At 44.2% G+C, this 22,767-nt stretch overlaps 1 protein-coding gene across 2 annotated transcripts in view; it reads left to right on the top strand.

Moving 5' to 3' along the window:
* The window catches only part of zcchc24 (zinc finger, CCHC domain containing 24), a gene marked incomplete at its 3' end in the record, with an annotated part of 30,561 nt that extends 7,838 nt beyond the window's left edge, over window positions 1-22,723 (top strand). The window contains exons 3-4 of one of the 2 annotated variants that reach the window (XM_084470487.1): window positions 16,825-16,989; window positions 18,470-22,723. In XM_084470487.1, coding sequence (XP_084326613.1) covers window positions 16,825-16,989; window positions 18,470-18,583 — 279 coding nt within the window. Of the gene's footprint in view, window positions 1-16,824; window positions 17,119-18,469 lie in introns of those variants that run through there. The other variant, XM_084470486.1, reaches the window with a different exon arrangement.
* Between the last annotated feature and the right edge of the window lie 44 nt (window positions 22,724-22,767).

Raw genomic sequence — 22,767 nt, 5'->3', positions numbered from 1 at the left:
GGGCAGGAATAGTCTGGTAGTAATGCAATGATGCTTAACACCCTCCTTGCTCCTTTGGACGAACACGTCAGCTGCAATAAAATTACACAAGCTGAAGCATAGATAATTGAACAACACTGAAGGCCCACACATGCTTTCAGGCAAGACCTTCAACATTGACCGAACAGACTGTGGAAAAAGGTCTTTAGTGTCAGATCTCCACGGAGGACAGTTCTGGGCTCCGGCGCTACATTTGCATGCCAAGGCCAGAGAATCTGTTTGGCTCTTAAAAGGAGTATTTTTAAAATGACGGTATAGTGGGACTTTCAATCCACTAGCAAGATATGTCCGACAGCACCATCAAGGCAAAGTGCTTTTGGCACATGGGAGCAAACAGGCGGAGATCAGACAAACTGACAGGCGTGACTGCGACGCTGTGTGAGGGACTGACAAGACATTTGGAGACACTGTGAAGCTGTTGGCAACTGCTGGGAAAAAGAGCAGGGTTTGGTGTCAGCGGCTGACACTGCGGGGGCGTTGTGTTCCTCGCGTGAATGGGCACCTTCGGGGGAGAGCCCATGTCTGTGACTGGGGCACCATTGGGGGGGAGATGGGGTAATTAGGGTGGCCATTGTGCGTTGAGGAAGATCTGCTGCAGAGGCCCCCCCACCCCCTCAAAGTGAAACCCTGGGTGTTTGTGTCAATGTGTCAGGATGGAGTGGATCTGGCTGGACCTTTGATGGGTGGGGTGGGGTTATTGTGTCTGGGCGGGGTGGGAGTTAGGGGAAAGGCAAAAAAATAAGGTATTTAAGAGGCTTGTGGTCATGTGTTGACATACACACAATAAGGCACCTCGGACAGATGTTGTTTTTTTTTGGTAATTGCCCTTTTTTTCTCCCTTGAAGTTCAAGGTAATTTAATTCCTTCTCTTGCATGCCATTCTACTGGCACACATCGACATGCACTCATGCACATGTGCACATGCACGCACGCACACGCACACACACACACACACACACTCCTCATCCCTGCTCCTCTCACCTCTATACCATGTGAATAATGATATTGTGAAATACCCTGGACTAGCTATAAACACTTATTATAAGCCTGCCAAACAACAGTGTGTGTGCTTCAGCATATTATTTATGTATGGCACTGCCTTTGTGAATATGCCTGCTGCAATGTCTTTCTTAACTCACAGCATGTCACTTGAACATGTTACACTGCAAGCATCGCCCTTTAAAAAGTCAATGGAATGCATAAAAACAGATTTCCATAGCGTCTTCCATTTGTGCAGCTGTTAGTTGTTGAGGAATAAAACATCTAGATCTTCTATAGATTGTCGTATCCCCCCGCCCCCCTCCCTACTTTGAGGGGAAGTTTCTGGTTTCTAGGAGGAGGCGTTCCGGGGGAGGTGCACCATGGGAATATTTTTGTAGCACGACCCTTGACCTTCGTTGCAGTCGCTGCAAAGGCTCTGCGATGCCTCTGTGCCTGTCTCTGAGTCTGTGCACACAGAGAGAGAGAGACACACATAGATACATAGACAGAGAGAGAGAGAGAGAGAGAGAGAGAGAGAGAGAGAGGGCAGACACAAGGAGAGATACAAAGGGAGAGAGAGCAAGAGAGAAGAAAAGAGAGTGAGAAAAGGAGATAGAGAGGAGAGAGAGACGGAGAGAAAGAGAGATATGAAGGAGAGTGTGTAGGGAGGCTATCATACAGCCTGATAGCAGGTTAATCAGGGTTGGTGGACACAGAACAGACAGAGCTGCTGACACGGTGCCCAGCTATCCACACGGCTGTGATCGCTATAGTTTTCCTTGTCATAATTCAATAAAATACCTTGACCCAGAGATTGAATTGTACGCTACGGCTTTAAGGTATAGCAGAGGAATAGGAGTGGGTTTGAGTAATCCAGTAAGATATTTTGAATATGACATGTGCTTTACTTAACGTCAACTTTTCAAATGTGGTTATTTATTTGGCCTACATATGCAGAGAATATATTCCTAGCAGTGGCATCCAGACACAAGGTTTAAAGATCAAAACACTTTCTATTATATTAGAAACCTGAGCAAATACCACAGCCAAATGCTCATGTTTTTAAATCAAAGAGGCATATAGTTGATATAATACAGAGTTTCACAAGGAAAACACCTCACCTAACAACCAACAACACAAATCAATCACTGACAACAACAATGGCTAATAGAAACAATAGCTAATAGAAAGATGTAATAGTGAGGCTAAAAGCAGTAAGCCCCCAACCCCACATACACAGCACTCCTACATCCTCAGTGTGGTTCATGCAGCGGCCCAACCTGCTCATGTCATTCACTGCCTCAGTAACCCAACGCGCCCACGCAGCCTGCTGCTGCTGCACGCAGAGCCAGCCAGGGGTTAGCGAGCGCTAGGCCTGGGCTAGGAGGCTAAGAGAGGGCCGGTGGGTCAGGGAGGGAGGGTGGAGGTTGGATGAGGGGGGAGAGTGAGAAAAAGAGAGGGAGAGAGAGAGAGAGAGAGAGTTAGAGAGACCTCACTAAATAAAGGAGAAGCATTTTTTCTAGAATTAGTATTTTTTGTACTTTTTTAAATTGGGTAATTAAAAATATTTTTGCTCTTTGGCCAAATTATGCATAATAAGTTCACTGTAGTGTCATAACAAAAAAATGAGGTTTAAAGATCAATTTTATCCCTGACCACAACTGGGGGTGGAGGCAGAGGAGGATGAGAAGGAGGAGGAGGAAGAGGGAGGGGAGAGGAGAGAGGGGTGGTTGGAGGGTGGGGTGGCTTCAAACTAAGAGCTCATTCTGATCTCTTCCAAACACCGGTCCTTAGGGGGCCCCAGTAACTGTGTTATGTCCAGGGCTATGGTGAAGGGACAGCACCACACCTGTGAGAACTAACGCCTGGACTGGGCTTTTATTTTGAATTCCAAGGGTAAATTGGTCTCTTTATATTGGTCAGTTGGTATGCCCCCAGTAGAGTTCTGGGGAACAGAAACCACACTTTGAGGGGAAGAGATGATGAATATTTGAGTAAAGGGAAATAAGGAATTGGGAGGATCTTTTTTTGAATTCCAAGTTGGTCAATTGGTTACTCCACACATTGGTCGGCAAGGTTTAATGCAGAGAGCGAAAGGAAATGTGAGAGAGGCAGGCAGTGAGGGACATGCTATACAAAGACTGGGTTTTAACAAACAGACAAGTCTTGTATGATATGATAGGGAAAAAAAACGAAACTGCTTGAATAGTCCTCCAAACATGACATTGAGATCCGTAACGGATTTGGAAAGCTGGCCTTTGGAAATCCAGGACTCTGGGAAGAAGGTTTTGGCAGTTTATGATGTGGCAGTGAGACCTGCCTCGGCAGCTGTTTGTGGACACTACACTCTTTTCCTGAAGAGAAAATGTTGCAATAGCTCACACCTAGAAACACAAATAAACACGCGTATAGGCGGGGACATGCATTTATTTGTGAACTTGGTTGTGTTAATTCTACAGGGAGACTCAATAGTAAAGAGGATTCAGTGAAACTCCCAGAAATGTTTTGAGTAACAGGGAAACCAAGAAAAAGTAGAAAAAATAGAATTGAATATCTTCCATAGTCTTAATCTATTCATAATTTTATTATCTATCGTGGATCATTTATCTCCAATTGTTCTCGTGATTTTCCTCGTTTTGTAGAAACCTTTCCCAGAACTGGAATGTCATCACAAAAACGAAGCCAATTTCTCCACGAAAACGGATCAACTTGTTTATTGTGAGGACAGAATACTTAACAGAGGCTGCAGGATATTTATCTCATTGTAATTACTTTATCCGTTTGGTGCTATTGCCAAAGAACAACATTGACATAATGATAACCACATCAATGTATCGGGTATTTAGACCAAGCCGTTTCCTGTTACGCAGTTGTCCCAACGTCAGGGCCATCGGTTCAGGGAACGGATCCTGTTGGAAGTGACAGTGGAAGGACGCTGGCGTATCGACAGCACAATCGTGATGAGTCATCATTTCCCTGCAGCCTGTGATCTTCTTGGTGTGTTCGGAGACGGACTAAACAAGATACACGCTATCGTCACGAGTCTGTCGTTTGTTTATAAAGGGCTGTAGCTCTCTCTCAGGCCCTGAGGCAGAGCAAGGCTTCATATTCACATTGAGTTATGTAGTTTCAGCCGCCTCACAAGCCAGGCTGATAAAGTGGGAAAGGGGCAACTAAAAAAGTTGGAAGGCTGCATGAGTAGGTCTATAAAATTCGACCAGATGCAAATAAGTGTAGAGCATGGGCTTGTTATGTTTGTTTGTTTGGACACACGTCTTTTCCTAGAATTAGTTATTTTGGCGGCCGGGTCCGTGTGGCTGGAAACGGACCTGCTTGGCAGTAGTTCCTGATCTTCTATTTTTTTCACAGCGATTTCGGAGGGGAGCCACAGTCCAGGCCTCCTCGCTGTATCACCGGTGAGATAACACATCCATTTGCAGTGACCGCTGTGGCCCACCGACCACCCCCCCTCCCCCACCGTTGTCCAAGAGAGTTGTCCACAGAGCTATCTTTATTGATATCCTCTTGTTTAGCTTATAGCACATGTAGCCATGTGGCAGACACTTTCTTCCACAACGATTTGGTCGATAACTTGAGATACATACAGCAGGTAAGGGTTGGGACGTCCTACTCAAACATGCCTACAGGTACAGATACAGTGGACATTGTGGCTAAACACTCACTAGTTCATCCGGCCCCTGCATACCATGCGATGTGCCGACTTGGCTTGTAAAATGTTTTAACTCTGTATGGATGATCTGGATGACCACATTATGAAATGTTGTCTTTTATGGCCGCCGTAAATTCTGCATCGAAGATTGGTGGCTTTAAATTCCTTTTTTTTATTTCTACGTCTGACGGCCTTATGACTCCTTTTTGGGGATCTCAGAGCGGTTGAACCCTGGGAAGATATACGAGCGATATACCGCCGCGGTCGACTTCATGACAAGCCAAAAGCCTCTTGGACGTATTTATACCTGAGGAAGCAACTGGGATGTGCTATTGTGAGTAAAACGCTTTTTATAGGGGGAAGAAATGCAGATAGCCAAAATAAATGGTTCCGGAGAACATGAGACCTTTCGTTAAGAATAGCAACCCCTGACCCAGATGATACAGGTTCAGACAGAGCCTGGGGGGGGGGGGTAGCGATGTGTTAAAATAAGTGTGGATGTCATGCTATATGTCGGGCCACTGATGGTCCAATCAGAACCACGTTCTATACTGAGTAACTGACTGCCAGCCAATTGAAAAGCATCATTAACGTTAAATAACAGTGTACTAGTTATAGTACTAGTTAGGCTGTTTAACTCCCAACTGAAAGGTTCTGTGTTCCAAACCCGTTGTCATGCAGTCTACCTGTAGGTGTCCCTGGGCGGGATGTACTTGAATTCACTTAAGTCACTTTGGGTGTCTGCTAAATGACTGAATAAACATTAATAGTACAACATGATCGAGCACATAAAGACCTGCTGGTGCGTTTACCGTATACATGTGATTTCATAACTTTTCATCAGCAATACAGTTATTCCATAACAATGCATTCCCCAGGGATTGATCTCACCCAGCGACACAGACAGAAGGGCAGAACGTTATGTGGAGTGCATATCACAGCCTGTGTTAGAGGGCCACTTATGGCATCGGGAAAATAACATAGGCACAACATCTTTATGTCTGGCAGCCCCTATGCATGTGGTTTGTGAACAGACAGCTTACATTTAAATATAGCTCCACCATTGGCACTTCAGCGTTGCTGCTCAAAACAAACACACAACGCACTGAGCCAAACCAGCCGGATACAGTACGCATAAGGCACTCACAGTTCCAGCCCACTAGGTTACACAATATTCTCATGTTGCTTGACCCATCCTGTGAATTGAATGACCAAAGCGGACACAGGAATGCCCTGTCAATGGTATCCCGGTATTAAGTGAATATCGCGGTGAGAGGGGTCAACTCAAAGCCTGCAGTTATGAGCAGCATAGTTTTAAGATACGCCACGGTTTTAAAGGATCATCACATTTAATTATACCACTGGAAAGACAGAGGCCAGCCTCACAAACTGCATCTACAGGTCAATGTCTGAAATCTGGAAAATGCCATCCTGGAAGACCTTAAACCCACCAGGCCCTATATGTGTTTTCATCTAGTTTAGGGTACTGGTGTTGTTTGTATTTTCCCATGGAGTTTACAATGCAAACATGTGCTGCTTATCAACATAGTGGTCCGCTGCACACATCCGAAGGTTGTGTGTTTGAGTGCGAGTACAGGAGTGACTGTTGCGAGAGCTTATATTTAGAGACCGCTGTACGCCATTAGAGTGCTGATATCAGCAGTGGTAGATGTGGGCCAGCCAGGCAATGGAATGAATGTAAGGCCAACAGTGGACTACTTATGTGAACCAACACTATTTCCAAGCTATAACCCTCACACAGAGCATTTATGGGTAAGGGGTTAGGCACTTTGATGGGGAGAGAACCCAGCGCTTTTCAGTTAGACCGTCCAGACATCAACTATCTTGACTTTCTCCATAACAACACTTATACCTTATGTAAAACTGCATGCTGGGACGTTTCTATTTATGAACGTTTGAGCGATGTGTGTAGTTTGAGTGATGGGAGGGGAATTTCGGGAAGAGTAGGCGTTAAGAAAAACAAAAACAAACACGACCCGGGCAGTTATCCCCGCCGAGGTGGTAGATTCATGTTTTCAGCTGTTAAACCTGACGGTTATGCTTTTAAAGCTTGATTTAGGCCCGTCTCAGTTCTGTCAGCCGCACATCAGCGGAAGACAAGACCACACCGTTAATACATTGGAGATTATCAAAGCACCACGTCGGAGAGCACAGGAAACACTTCCCTGTCCCGTCCCAGAGGAGGATTACACATGATTGATGCTTTGATCTTCCTAAATGTTTCTCAGAGAAGAAACGGCTCTAAAACCACATCCAGACTTGCGCCCCGGTTTCTTTACATATTTTCCTATCAATTCACCGCCGGAGCAGCAGGCTAGGCGACACCACACATTAAGGTAATCACAACCCTTATCAAAAGCGCCACGGCTAATGACCAAAGCAAAATTAAATATTCAGATTTAAATCTCTAACATCACAGACAGGAATTCAATCTGTGGCTTGCATGGCTTGTATCTCGCAAATCAATCATTTCTGAATTACGGCCAAACAAAATACAGATTGGTAAGCTGAGGAATCCAAGGTAGGTACGAGACGCACACGCACACATACACACACACACACACACACACACACACAGTACGCACGTACGCATACACTGCGCTGGTTTAGTCATCTTGGGTTGCGTTCTGACTGATGTCCTGGGGTAGGGGTGGGGGGTTTGGAAGACGAGAGGTGGGGGGGGGGGGGGGGGACCTTCTCCGCAGAGCTTTTGTTTACACTGATGGTTTCCAGATGCTAACCCATGATTGGAGAGCTGCTGAGCCGCCGCGGAGCAGCCCAGCAGTCTGCAGGTCCGGAGCCAGCGAAACCTGGAGGATTAGGGCATGCTGCTGCTATCTGGGATACTAGGAAAACACAGCCTCACGTCGTAGTCACTCCGCTGTACAGTTCCGGGAACCGACACCACTCACCCACGTGGAAGGTTAATTGCAAAAGAAATCAACCCTGCACTTGACAATCGCACAAACAAGGCAGCGTGTTGCAAATGCTCCTGACAGCGTTCAAAAAAATGCTCTGTGTTGACAAAACTTCTTTCCAGAGTCATTCGCTCACCCCCGACTATTTATTTACACAAGGCCGAATCCAGTAACATCCAACTAGTTCTTTTTTTTTTCTTTGTGATTTTCATGCTCAGATCATCTTCCAATAGCCTGGGTGCATTGTTTGTTTTGGGTCTGTCCATTAACGATCGCTCAGAGACGGTTGTTGTTGTTTGGGGTTTCACTTTAAACAGAGGCACATTGTGCTGGTGATTTATCACTTCAACGGCACACCTGTTGCTCTCGTCACTTTCTGCTTCACTTTTCTTCACAGGCGCTGGAAAGAGACAGCTGCACCCGCAAAAGAGCCATCCAGAGAGAGAGAGAGAGAGCAAGGGGGGTGGGGAGGGAGGGAACGTAGAAAGAGAGCGAGAGATAGATATAGAATGGGTGAGAATCACGGACAGATAAAGAGAGAGAGAGAGAGAGCGAGAGAGAGAGTCAGTTAGAGAAGTGAGGGATAGACGGATAAAGAGAGAGTGAGATAGAAAGTGAGTGAGAGAAGCGAGGGCCGAGTGAAAAGAGAGAGGTGCCCGTGAAACAGAGGCCTTATTTAGAGCTCCCAGTGCATGATGGGATTTATAAACAGCTCCCATAATGCACCAGGCTGAGCTTCTGGCATCGGATTAGGCCGTGCAGTCCAGCAGCGGAAATAGCCATTAAAAAAAACCCTCTGAAATACTCGGGCAGTGGGACACAGCTGAGGGGTTGTCAGTATTTGATTCTTGTGAGAGGGGGGGTCTTAAAGCGATGGCCATCTGCACGGCCAGGCTTGGCACGGGGCTCCATGACTGCATCTTGACCCCATGAGCCTGGGCGTGGTGATGTCATCCACCGCACAGAAAACGATAACACAGTTTTTCGTTGTTGTTGGTTGTTGCGTTATTTACAAATATGGGTTTGACAATGTCGCCATAGGGATAGGGTAATATGTTGTGTAACATTTCAAAGTTATTTTTCTTAATCTGCAGTTCTTAGGTGTACATTTTTCGACACCCTCAAAGAAAATACTTACGTTTGACAATTATGGTTATTTCCATTACATAATAGCATTATTTCAAGGGGAAAATGAATGAAAATGTGCTGACATGTTTTACCGTGTCGAGACATACCATACATAACTTACAATTAAGCGACCTGGCCCGTGTCTAAATCATTTTTGAAAAGGCATATAAAACACCCACACATCATTTATTTATCTTAGAGAAAAAAGCTAAACACCATAAAATGTCTCTACTGCATCCTGTGTTGTCTCACTAAACATACCACAGGCTCTTGCACTTACAAGGTTCTCAGATGACGACGATACTTTCATTTGTTATTTCTCTAGTACAGAGCAAGCCGACTCGTCTTGGGTCATTCAACGTGTTTCCCGTTGGAAACGTTATCGGTCTGGTTACGCCTCAACCAGGGGCTTTGTATTTATATGCTTGCATAGATGTGATGATTTATATCACAAAGTGTGCATGCGGATATCGGGGTCAAGCAGTGATTAAGGGAGTAGTTGACCCCTCACTGATGTAAAAAGAATGCACATTTGCATAAACTAACAATGTGCTCTTAATTACCTCCTTGTAAAAAGAAAATATATCCCTATTTTCATTGAAAGAAATTGCACTTTTCACGTTTCATCGATAGCCAAGTTTAATTTCTGAAACAAAAGTCCTACTTTTGGACTTTGATTACTTCCTTGTATATGTCATTATTTGAACGGGTACTGGATTCCCGGGTTCATTGAAAGAAATTGCTAATCTTAAAAAGAATACAATGCACTATTCATCTATAATCACTATAGATACTTTCCAAAGCCTCAAGGTTGTTTTACCAAACCAAACCTCTTGTTTTCTCATGGAATCAGACAAACCACCAAAGGCATATAACAGTTTGTTAAAAAAATTGCTTCAGTGTCCAACCATAATTGTCAGAAGTGGGTGTTTGTACAAGGTTGTCTCCAGACTGCGATATCTGGTGCCCGTGTCCATAATACACCCCCTAACCCTATGAAACTCCATATCTATTATTCTTAAAAAGTAGCCATGCCCCATTTTGAACTGTTATTTGGATGGCACGTATAAAATTGACAGAGAGGCTACTTCAATTCTGTTCCTGGAGACGGAGGATTAAAGGGTTCAGGGTTCGGGTTGGTCAGGGAATCCACCACTGACCGCTGCCTTTCTTTCAGTCTGGCCTGCAGCATCAACAGGGATATCAAGATCAACTTCACAAGTCAGACAGTGGTTTCCCCTGTTATTTCACCACAGTGGTCAGTAATAGAGGCTTTTTTTCTTCTATGATTTGCAATTTTGCAGAATTTCAACATTGTAGAGGTACCCTAAAAGCATTGTTGAGGGCTGGTGGTTAAACGTGTTGAGAAATGTAGTGAAGCTCAAATCAGGCTTTTGTTGCTCGATTGCTACAGCTTAGCATTCACACTGCCATCTTTAGGGGTTTGTTTCCCCCTGGGGAAGCCTCATTCTAAAAAACAAATGTGCTGATGGTACTGGAAGACCCTTTGGATTAAATGAACCACCAAATCACTGATATATTAATAATGGCCGACCATAAAGCTCCACTCTGAAGAGTGCACACACTGAAGACCAATTGCGAACTTTGTTTGGTAATGGAAATGTTTATGAAATTCATAAATATCCCAGAGCAATAACACTCACTCCAACATTACTTAACGTGAGCCAGAGAAGAGCCTCACGATTTGCCTTATGTGTGTTTTGGAGATATTCCCTGACTCCGATGCTGTATTTGATACATATGGAGTCCACTGACTGTGTAGCCTCGTAACCAAATAGCTGAATTTCAATCGTTTCATCACACCTCCCTCCAACTCCCCATGTTGTACGTCTTAATTGAAAACAGTGCAGTGGATTTACGACACCCCTGTGTTTCTGTTGTGCTCCGCGCCTATGGAGGCCATCTGCTTTGGATTTCCTTCTCCTCTTTCTCCTACTCCCTCTCGTTCTCTCTCTCTCTCTCTCTCTCTGTCTCCCTCCTTGGACCAAAGGGGTTTGATTGGTGGGTCTCTCCCCAGCTGGCTCAGATGACTGTAGGCTGGAGGTATTTGTCCACTCACTCTCTTACTCAATTACTCTCCCTTCTCTGATACTACACCTCTCTCTCTCTCGCTCCCTCTCTGACTCTATACACCTCACCCGCTGTCACTTTCTCCAACTCTCTAAGCCACTCTCTATCGCTCTATTATGTATGTGTCTTTGTGTGTCTCTGTATAACTACTTCACGTTGAGAGTTTTCTTATTCTAAACCAGCAGGACTTTCCCCTTCCAGCCCAACCCCACTCATATATCCTCCACCCAGCGTTCCCCCTTAGGGGTGGAGGACCGTTTCACCTACAGCACTCTCATATTCTCGTCCACACACACTTTACTAAAGATTGCATTGTCGTGGCCTGCTCTCTCCGTCTCCCTCTCTGTTGGCTCCGTCCCATCCTCCAGCCGTAGTCGTGTTTATTCTGTATGTGGGCTCATTAATTCTGTGATGTAAGCCATGGAATGCTCGCTGTCCTTGTAGCTTGGCTAATCTACAAGAAGGGAGTTGTGCTGCTCGAAACACTGTTCTGAGTCTTTCCAGATTCACAGTCTTTAGGGTGGGTGAAGAAATGGACTGTGTACATGGCGCATGGAAGCGGTTGTGCATGGTCGTGTATGTGAGTGCGTTGGTTTTGGGGTGCAGAAAGTTTTGGTGCATTGTGTGCACATTTCCTGTGAATGTGATATATATTTCAATGTTTAAACTTTATACTTGCCACAATTCAGACAAAACGACAGACATTCCTGTGAATGAGTGTAAACTCTTCTGAATCTGCAGAATTGTGGTGCGTTTATGTCTGGATACTTGTGGAACTGGTGGTTAGGTTAGGCTAGGCTTCATATTAGGCGTATATGGATCTGTTTGGTGTGGTTATACTCCGGGTCAGGATCCGGTAGACGTTATGCAACATTCTTGGCCGCTCGGTTACACTTGTCGTTTTAATGTGACTTTGAGCATCCGATCGCTGCCAGGCCACATTGAGTCTGGTCACTCACAAGCAGCACAGAGCCTGGGATGTGATCCGATCAGCCAGCCGGACCCTTGGCTTTGGCTCACATCAAACCTCTGGTCGTGTGTTAACTTAATTCAGAGCTCCACCTGCCAGATTTAAGCTTCAATTATTACCATGATTGTTCATTTAGTTATTATCTGATGCTTTTATCAAATGCAACTTACTGTACAGTGGATTCAGATACCTCATTATCTCACCAACATGTCCTGTACTTTCTGCGGTGACACATTTTGGGTCTGGAATCAATAAAGTGCATCTTATCTCATTGTGTCTTATCTGAAGGAGCAGATAGGGGTTTGGGTATCTTGCTCTAGGATGCCTACCACTTATGTCTGCTTATGCTGCAGACATAAGGAAATTGATCCCAGTACTTTTGTCAGGGAAACACCCTAGCCACTAGACTACCATGTCCCTCAGTCAGTCGCGCACGCCTCTTGCACACTACCTCCGTCAACGGATGGATGGGTGAGGGCGTGTCTGACGTATGGGGGAGTAGTCTTTGTGGACGCAGTAGACACATCCTGTTGCCAATCAAATCGCTCCCTGCTTAAACCCGGCTTTTTTGTGCATCTCCCTGCTTGTTGTTATTGCAAAATGGATCCCGTAGTCACAAGGACAGTGTTGCCTCTGTACGTGTACCACAGCAATCGCCCAATTCTTAAATCCATTCTTAAATCCCCCACTGCCAGCTGGCTTTTCGACGGCGGGTTGTATCACAAAGTCCATTTCATAGGACAGAGTCCAAGTAGCACACTAGTGTATTTGCATAACCGCGATCTGATTGGCCGACGGACCCATTGCTTCCCGAAAAGTTTAACATTTCTCAACTTTTGCCGCAGGCCACGGAGCCGAAAGAACGGACGGACCCACAATGCATTTTGAGGGCGCCCCATGCAAAGTCAATGAGATGCGTCCATTGATGGAGGTAGTGTGCGAGAGGCGTAAGTGCCTTTGCTGTAGCCATTGTGCTGAACTGGTGTGCTCAGGGGGTCATGAGACCCCCCCCCCCCCCCCCCCCCCCAGCACGCATGTTATCTCTTCCCAAGGCTTTGGCCAGAGGAAACGCAAGCAAACATTGACTCAGCACCGGCCAACACCATTCAAAGCGAGGCGGCGGAACAGCACTTCCTCTCTGCAGGCGCGGACGAACTCGAACCCCTGCCTCGCTCCGAGGCCTCGTTTCCACTCCACGGACGACAGCCTGCAACGCATCCCAGTGTCTCGTTTACCTCCCACATCGCACCACGCCTGGATGGCTGTATTTGTGTAGGGTACAGAGGCGGAGGGGTGGGGGGAAACATGATGAACGTCCGCACCCCCGGGGCCTGTTGTGTGATCGGGATGACGCAGTTCCATTAGACTGAATCAGAGATGTTTGTAAATGTCACTTTCCTGGAAATAAGACGTGACCTGAAAATGGTCATCCTGCTGTTTATTTTGCAGCCACAGAGAGAGAGAGAGAGAGAGAGAGAGAGAGGAGAGAGGGCTTTTTGTTCCGTTGCTATTGTTACTATTACCATCGCAATGACAATAAAAGTGGCCCCTCCTGGGTTTCTGCATCTGTCATTGGAGTCTCCTGTTCCCCCCAGAATGCGATGCCAAGCATCTCCTCCTCTGGTTGGTATTGTCCTGGCAGTAGAAAAAGACCAGATGTTGTTGCGACACTCATTCCCACTTTGGGTTTGGGTGGCCACCATCGCCTCCCAAGTTTACAAGCAAAGCCAGTAACCTAACCCAACCGTGTGTGTGTGTGTGTGTGGAGACCTTCGTCACAGGGCCTGTGTTGCAACCTGGTTTCAATAGCAACCACCCACGGTGTGTGGGCATCAGATGTATAGTCACGGTTTGAAAGGGTAATTTGTCCCCCTTGTTGTAGTGAAGTAAACTGGGGTTTATGTGGAGTATAATCATAGTTTATTTTCCCTTACCCACAATAACTGGCTCTACCTTCCCATATTCAAAGCACCACAGGGCTAGGGTTCTCATGAAAATATAAAGATAAATATAATAAATTGGTTGCCGGGTTTCAAGAGCATATTGTTGGTCCTACTGAGCTAGTTGTTCACTAAAAAGGTTATGGGTTGGTAATATCCACACATTTAACGGTGGACATCTTGTGAGCAAAATGAGTTACCCCTACCTGCTCCTAAATGACTTATCTGTGTTCACTGTAAGTCACACTGGATGAAAGTGTGTAAGAAGTCAATGGTAGGCGAGCTGTGTTATGGTTTGTTTGTTGTGAAGGAGGCCCGGATGGTCTGACAGCCCTCAGCTGGAGACCCGGCACACAGTGTATCCAGGGGTCAAGGCTAGGGCCAGAGAACACTGGGAGGCTGGGAGGAATGGTGATTAGCAGAGGATGAGGCATGCTTCGTTCCAGCTTTACTTGGAGGGAGGTTCATCTTGTTTGCTTTTCATTTGCTTCAGCGTCTAGCCTGTAAATCTACTAATGCACAATTTAATAATCCCAAATATAATTGAAACTTCAGGCATGTATATCCAAAACAGGCATTTATGACAATGGAAACGGCCATGAAGCAATCCAACAATAAAAGGTTGCTATGGCATTGTCCTTCAACATTTCCTACCAGTTGTGCCAAAGACAAAAACTCTATGCGTGCGGTAGGATTATAAAGTGGCTAGGGCCTCCAAGCTGAAAAAGGGTACTCAGTTCGATCCCCGAGGTACGCAGCCAGACATCCATTGGAGCGAGACGCCTAAACCCTACCTGCTCCTTAATTAACTGTATCTGTATTCCCTGGAAGTGGCTTTGCATAAGAGTGCCCGCCCAATGACTGAATAGTTCAACTGTACAGGAAGCCAGCAGACGTCACAGTTTCCAGCCTGTGTGCTGTCACAGTGGGAGACGAAGCGATGACAGTGGGGGCTGAGGTCATGCGTTCGGCGAGGGGGTTGGATGGCGGCGGCAGCACAGCCTATCGTACTTAACAACGCGAGGCTCTCTCTGGCTTGGTCGCGCACAGTGCTGGCGTACGCTGAGACAGCGCCAGATGTTGCTGATTAAAGTGCAGATTACTCACACACACATAAGGATGGAATGAAGTAAGAAATTAGGAAGAAGTACGCACATCGGTACCCCTTCTCCTCCTCCCGCCCTGTAGATAGATAGATAGATAGATAGATCCTTTAATAATCCTTTACAGGAAATTACAGTGTCACAACAGCGTGGACAGACATAACAAACACACATTCCCTCATATGCTAAAATACTTAAATACTACAATAATAAATACTAAATACTATAAGGTGCAAAGTTAATTTTGTGCATTGTAAAACCGTATGGCAGCTGGTATACAGGACTTCCTGTACCGCTCCGTTTTGCATATTGGTGCAATTAGTCTCTGGCTGAAGGTGCTGTTCTTGATCACCTTCAGGGCGTGGAGTGGGTGAGTGGGGTTAGACATTATTGAGGCCAGTTTGTTGAGGATTCTGGCCTCTGCCACCTGCTGGACCTTTAGCTGCTCAGCCCCGACCACTGAGCTGGCCTTCCTGATCAGCTTGTCCAGTCTCTTTTTGTCCGCTGTGCAGGCGCCTTCTCCCCAACATGCCACAGCAAAAAACAGAGCACTGGCCACCACTGTGTGGTAGACAGTGCACAGTAGGGGTTGGCAGATGTTAAATGACCTTAGTCTCCTCAAGAAAAAGAGTCGACTTTGTCCCTTCTTGTACACCGCTTCCATATGACTTTTCCAGTCCAGCTCACTGTCGAGCTGCACACCAAGGTACCTGTGGTTGGCGACCATCTCCACCATAGTGCCCCCGATGCTGATTGGTGTTGGTTGAGTCCTCCTCCTTCCCCTCCTGAAATCCACAATTTGTGTGGATTTGTGTGGATGGGGGTACACAATGTGTACCCCCTTTTCCATTTGCCCAGAAATCTCCAAAACGATGATGGAGGGTGATTGTGCAGCACAGCCTGCAGGGCAGTAACCCTTACCTGCAACCAGTTATAGGATTTGGAGAGGACATGCAATGCTAACCCAGTGGAACACTGCCATCAGTGCATGGTATAGATTTAGACTCAAGAGCCTCTCTTGAGTGGAATAGAAAACACACAAACCTAAATACTCACATGAGATGCGCCATCAATGAAGGGATTCCACCATATTTCTGTCTCCTTCTTACCAAACATTGAAACTATCCAGAGCACCCGTGAAGACTGCTCTTACATATTGGCAAGGTGTCAAGCGTACGATGACGAGGGGCCAATAATCCAAGTTTAGCTGAGATTTACTTTGGCCCCCGGAGGAAGGGGCTGGGCATTTTATCTGGATGATGACATCACTAGCGCACGTGTGTGACGTCCCCTCCTCGGCTGTCATAGGGGCCCCTTAAACACGGTTGCCAGTATTAATTAGACAGGGTGGCCCCTCCCAGAATTACGGCTCGCTTGTGACTGCTTTCACGTGCTTGACTGACTGTTTGCAATCATCTCCCTAATGGGAATCAGCATAGTTAATTTGGAGCAGCTGCAATGTAAGGAAATGTCAATTACCGAACGGCGTAGCGCACCGGATGAATAAACTGTGCAGCGCGGAGCGATGCCCTCAGACACATGTGTGTTCGGGTTTCCACGCCAAATCAGGATGCATTAAAAAACCTGGGAGGTGAGAATCCACCGTTCAGAAGGAGCGTACACAGTGTTGTAAATCAGTGTAGTGCAAGGCAGAGAGTGATAGTGCACGTCAAAAGACAACGACAGCCCCTTTCACACATGCAGTCATTTCCTGCAATGTTTTGGAAGCTTTCCTGCATGTCATGGAAATCTGCGAATCATGCGAATCATGCGATTCATGCGAATACGGGAACTGGGATCGAAATTTCCGGAGATCTGCAACAGAAATTTTATTGAATGAATGAAACATTTGGTTTGAGATTAAAAAGTGATTATTTAAATGTCTTTATGTCGAGTGGTCTGACTCGTACGTTCGTCTCCTAATCTAGAGATGCTTCTGCTTTCTTCATCTTCTCCTCCTCAGGCCCGACCCAAAGGGGAGGGATTGACGCCATACCAGGGAAAGAAGAGATGCTTTGGGGAGTACAAGTGTCCCAAGTGTAAGAGGAAGTGGATGAGTGGAAACTCCTGGGCCAACATGGGGCAGGAGTGCATCAAATGCCACATCAACGTCTACCCGCACAAGCAGGTATACACCAGAGGTGACCCTCGAAACCTCAAGAGAAACAACAGCGATTTGCCACACATTAGAAAAATAGAGAAGAGAATAAATAAAGACTGCATGTTTGAGATTATCTTCTTCAGTTTGAGGGCGTAAGCGTGCGATAGCCTTATGCCCTCAAGTGCTGCTCAAAAAATAAATATGTTTCATATGCTTGCTAGTCTGGAGTTATTAATTTGCAGAACCGCCTGACAGCCTTTCAACTGAGAATTTCAAAGTGGTGAATGGTTTCCCACACAAAAGGCCCTTTGTGGGAGAAATACACTCTTTGAGTCTTGCTGGTGAGAAAACCTCCCTCTTTTGCACTCTGTGTATTGTGGTTAAGTTACACTCAGGCAGGCGAATTCCTTGCATTTGCAATGTCACCCACTTAACATATTTCCCCTTGTCAGCGTTTGAAACGGACCGCTTATCCTCATCGTATCCGCTGTCAGAGCTCAGCGCTCTCAGCACAGCTCTCAACTCCCAGCAGCCTGTCCCAAACCCACACCGACCAGTTTAACACACACTAAAAGGATATACCGTAAATAAAATGACCCGTAAATGTGATTTCATGGAGTAATCTTCATCCTTCTAACCCCTGTAATTTGTTTTATTTGAACTGCTGGAAATCACTGTTAAAACCTTTTAGAACACGGCAAAGACGCCAGCAAAAATAATATCCTTGTTATGGCAAAACTAAGAGCTCAAATGAATCGAGGATTTTAAAGTGCCTCCCTCAAATGTGATTTTGTGTTGGTGAGCTCTTGGTAATCAGTATCTGAACCAAAACACATAAATATACAGAACAATGTGTAGAAGTCAGAAGAAATGTCCTTATTTTGTGGTTAAGCTACAGGCTCATGATCATATTATCCCTGTGTTATAACCCACAGTAACCCATTTCCTTGAGTTTAAGCACTCAGAAGATATGGCTGTGCTTTAAACATGAAATTGCAAATAATAGTCATGGGGTTTTATAAAATTATAGTATGATTGTTAAAACAACCTTTTGACATTATTGAATTTCCATATGGATCATTTGTACAATTTACATGCAGAAATTGTATTTTTATAGTCATAATTCATTGTAAAAGAAAATAAGTATGTTGATGTTCAGTTTGAGAACATGAATAAAGTCCATCTCTGCTTCCAAGTGGTACAAGAGTTTGCAGAGACAGTGTGGCAGGATAGGCTCACGGTAAGGGTGTTTGAAGCCCCAGCCGGGAGGTTCTGGGTTCAAACCCCAACGTTTGCAGTTTACCTGTATCCTCTGCTTTGAGGGAGATGCCTCACCCCTACATGGTCCTTAACATCCACCCAAAACACGTTTCAAACACTATCCATCCCTTTGGAGAGAGGCGGCAGCTCATGGTTGAACACAGCGAGGGGCTGATACGTGTGTCCCTGTGTGTATGCCTATAGGACTCACGGTGGGCTCTGTGTTTGCTGTGCTCTCTCCCCACAGCGCCCCCTGGAGAAGCCCGATGGCCTGGACGTGTCGGACCAGAGCAAGGAGCACCCCCAGCACCTGTGCGAGAAGTGCAAAGTGTTGGGCTACTACTGCCGTCGCGTGCAATAATCTCTTCGCCATGGGAGTGAGGAGACCCACCCAACGTCCTCGGCCCCCAGCCCAATGCGGACCCCCTTTAATCTCCTCGTTCCAACCCCACGCTACACTTCACGAAGCCCGGGACCATCAGACCCCCTGGTTCCCATGAGAGATGACCACACACACACACACACACACACACACACACACACACCCACACATACACACACACAGGCCTTCCCTCAATTTTTTTTTCTGCATCTCTTACTCTTTTTATTCTGTAACTATGAATATTAAGGCCTTTGCTTGGGCTCAACAATCTGCAATAATCTCACTACTGAGCCTCCCCCTCATGTTTGGTAGAGCAGATAGTGTTTGTCCAGCCTCGCCTTGGTGGGTGGTGGTTCGGGGAATATGGCGAAGAAGGATGACCCCAGAATTGGAGTTGATTCTCTAAACCAGTGATAATTCAAAGCAACAGAAAATGGTCTTTGTGAAAAACTAAAAAATATAGAACCACAGTCACTGCGACATCACAGGGTATCGAAAACCACACCACAACCCCCCCAACAGATCCACAGTTAAAGTGTGGACAATCATTGAATCATAAAGTATCTTAGAAGCAGACACACAACTGCGTTTGCTGAAATATCTCTTCTGTTACTGAAACGTCCAAGTATTTTATCACTGAAATACTTTGTTTGTTTTGTGTTTACGTAAATCTGCGTCAAAACAAGTGGTATATAAATGCGTGTGGTAATGGGAGCCTCTTTTGACTTTGGTATATAATGTATGTGAGGCCCCTTTGTAGTGTCAGAATCGTATTAGGGTCAACAGCACATCTTATCAACTGTGAATTAACTGAGGGATAATACGCCTCCCTGGCTTACAATTGGCCTATTTATTTAGTTTTTTCCTGTTTATTTGAAATATATATAGTGTGCAATTTGAACATTTTAACTGGGAAATATAGAAGTGTATCTCTATCGCTGCCTTAACCGCTTCCCCGTCGCTTAGCGACTGCTGTAGGACTTAGAGGCTTCGTTTAGATTTAGTTAGATTTTAGTGCTTTACTTATCACTTCATTTACCTTCTGTAAATATTTATGTTTCCACACGAAACCTTGATTACCTACAGTACATTCAACTTAAACTCGATTCACAAGCAGATTAGTTTTAGTTTTTCTCATCATGGACGGCAGTGCAATAATCATTATCTTTTCTCTATAGTCATTTAAGTCAATGTTTTGCGTACTAATACTCAAAAGTCAGATTCATGAATCCTTGCCACAATTTGCTTCAAAGAGAACTCTGAACTGGTTGAAAACTCGTGCAAATGTAGATTAGATACTAACCATTCTATTCGAGATATTATTATTATATATATATATATATATTATATCGTTTTAGAGACTTTGGAGAATTACCAGTGCCTCTCGATGAAGCCGAGAGCCATATGGCTGCAAGGAACGTGAAGCGAAGAGACTTTCTCTCAGAGCTTTATGTCTGTTAAACAAACTTCCAATAGCTGGCTGCACTGCAGTGCTGAGAATGTGGAGAAGAGAGGAGATGAGCTGGAGAAATGAAATGATCCATGGAGAAGAGAGACAAGAAGAAACGTGGTCCAGGAATGATATCAGATTTGATAACCAGAAGATTTTGAAAGTGACTATGAATGTTTACACTAAGTTGGCTCCTTTTATGAACCAATGTCTTGAATGGAAGGGAGGTACTATCTGTTTACAAGTCCTACACAACTTTTTCACAATGTTTTCACAATGTTTGAGAGGTAAATAGGTGGGATAGCCATTGCTGACATTCATACAGTTAAGACACATTAAGTGTGTTCACTAGAGAGGCCTTGGACAGGAAGTCCACAAATATTTTCTACAAATGTTTGATTTTGACCCAACCTAACTTTAATGTTCAATGTGCCGTAAAGACAGTTGGGTCACTCAGAAATGCCAAGCAGAATATTGTGTTTCCAACAATTCTATGGAGTACACCAAGTGCTGATTTTGCATTCATGGTCATTCATGCGGTAATTGGGATGAAGATTGACCTTGGGTCAAGTTATCATCTGATTTGTGGGTTTGGCTTATGAAAACACTACAATATGAATGCTAATTGGAAGTTACAGTTGGAACTGGGAGCGGGTGGTGTTGGACCCTGATGTAATTCAGCACCTCCAACCGGCACTTACAAACCAAGTGCAGTTTGTTGTAGTATCGACAGAGATGTCATGGTTATGTCAATCCCCTCCACAGAAAATCTTTTCAGTTTTATTACTTTTTCAAATGAAGCTGTGAACCTCACTTGTGCATCTGGAGCTTTTTTTATTTGCCCCTATTGTGATCATGGTAACCATGAACAGATTTAGTTTTATAAGGAGTCATACTCGTGGGGAAGCTTCACTAGATGCTGGCACTCATGAATGTTGGGTCAAATTGTGAGAAACATTTAAAAGAGAATGTTTTGTAAACCGAATAACTGGACACAGAGGAAAGTATTATGCATGTGAAAGTGATGTACCGCACGTCAGAAGAACATAAGCAGAAGGTTGAATCAAGGACTCATACATCGTTGGGAACAATATATATATAATATATATATATATATATTTTTTTTTAGTACTGTATAACTTCGACCTGTTCTCTTTGTGATGATAACACTAACAAGACTGATGGACTCGCCGTCTCCTTCATTTTCATCTGAAACTCACTGCTTTAAACGCTAATACCTGACTGTGATGTAAAAACATAACCATGGATACCAATGAAGCCATGTGAAAACGTGTAAAAAAGTTTTCATGCTGTCAAGATAAACAGAGTATGAAATAAGATTTAGGTGGCGAATCACAAGCAAATGGAAGAACTTTATACCAAGCAAAGATGTAAAAAAAAAAATCTGCTTTCAGATGTATGTCTTGAATTACGTATACTTGACTTTTCTAGTACATTTTCGGTTAAAATGTTTTTTTTATATGAACAAGATGTGTATTTTGGAAACCTTTATAGATGTTGACAATTTTTAAGCAATTTGCAAAAGAAAAACCCACGTTTTTTTTCCCTGACAAAGATATTGCAAATGACTGTTATGTATATATTTAAAGGCCATTATTTTCAAAGAGGAGCCCTTATAAAGTCTAATGCAATATTAAAGCTTTTTATGTGAAAAAGGGCCTATTGCTGAAAAGTAAACCAAGCTGGGAGTTTTCTTTTTATGTTATTTTCAATAATCTGAAGGGCCTGTCCAACAGATATATTTATGGAAACATTTTTTACACTTTTTGTATAGAATATGCATCAAGTTAAACTAAAAAGGAAATATTGATGTCTACATAAAATGTTAAAAGTTGGTACATAATTAATACTGTCTCAGTTGTAAACCAATGTATTTGTGTTTTGTTTCCTTTTGCTTTATCAGTATTACGTAACCTATGATATCTGTGTCTTTTATGATCTAATTATGCTTACCAGTCGCCCCTTCCATCCATAGAGTACAATGTATTCAATTTGAATACATTAATATCAGTGTTATGAAAGTATATTGTGTCAACATGCAGACTAACTTACTTGTTTTATTTCCCCCTCTGTATAAGCATGTTCAACTGTGAGTTATAGTTTGCTTAAAGCAACAATGGCAAGGATATTTAAATGTACAATGATTTCACTAGTCGAGGAAGTGTGTACTTATACACACTTCTATGAAGTTTGCATGCGCATGTTTATTTCTGATTCCATTTTATGTTGTGCAATGTGTACCTATTTAAGTTCTACATAGTGTAGTATTTGGATCTGTATGTAACATTCTCAGTAATTCCAAGATTGTTACTATCCACGAAATATCTAATTTAGCCTGCTGATAGTGTAGCTTATCAAGCGTAATCCCTATTTACTGATTGTAATCTGTTAACACACCAATGCGGTTCAATTGGAAAGTCGTGTGTGTGTGTGCGTGTATGCTTCATTGTTTATCATTTACCATATTTCATTGTGATGTTGTGAAAGTGCTTGTATTTCAATTGGACAGAACACAGATGCTGTTTGGCACACAAGGAAAGCCATGCTTACAACGTTGCCCACCAGGTCTGGTTTTCATGTCCATGAAAATGGCATTCCAAAATGTGCCTTATTTGTTGAGTTTGCGTAACAAACACTAGTGCTTTAGATCTGTCGGTCGAATAAAAAAGTTGTGATGAATGAGACACACTTT

Source organism: Micromesistius poutassou, assembly GCF_964030765.1.
Source record: "Micromesistius poutassou genome assembly, chromosome: 7".
Lineage (NCBI taxonomy): Eukaryota > Metazoa > Chordata > Actinopteri > Gadiformes > Gadidae > Micromesistius > Micromesistius poutassou.
The sequence above is the reverse complement of the archived record's forward strand: the minus strand, read 5'-3'. Positions and strand labels throughout refer to the sequence as shown.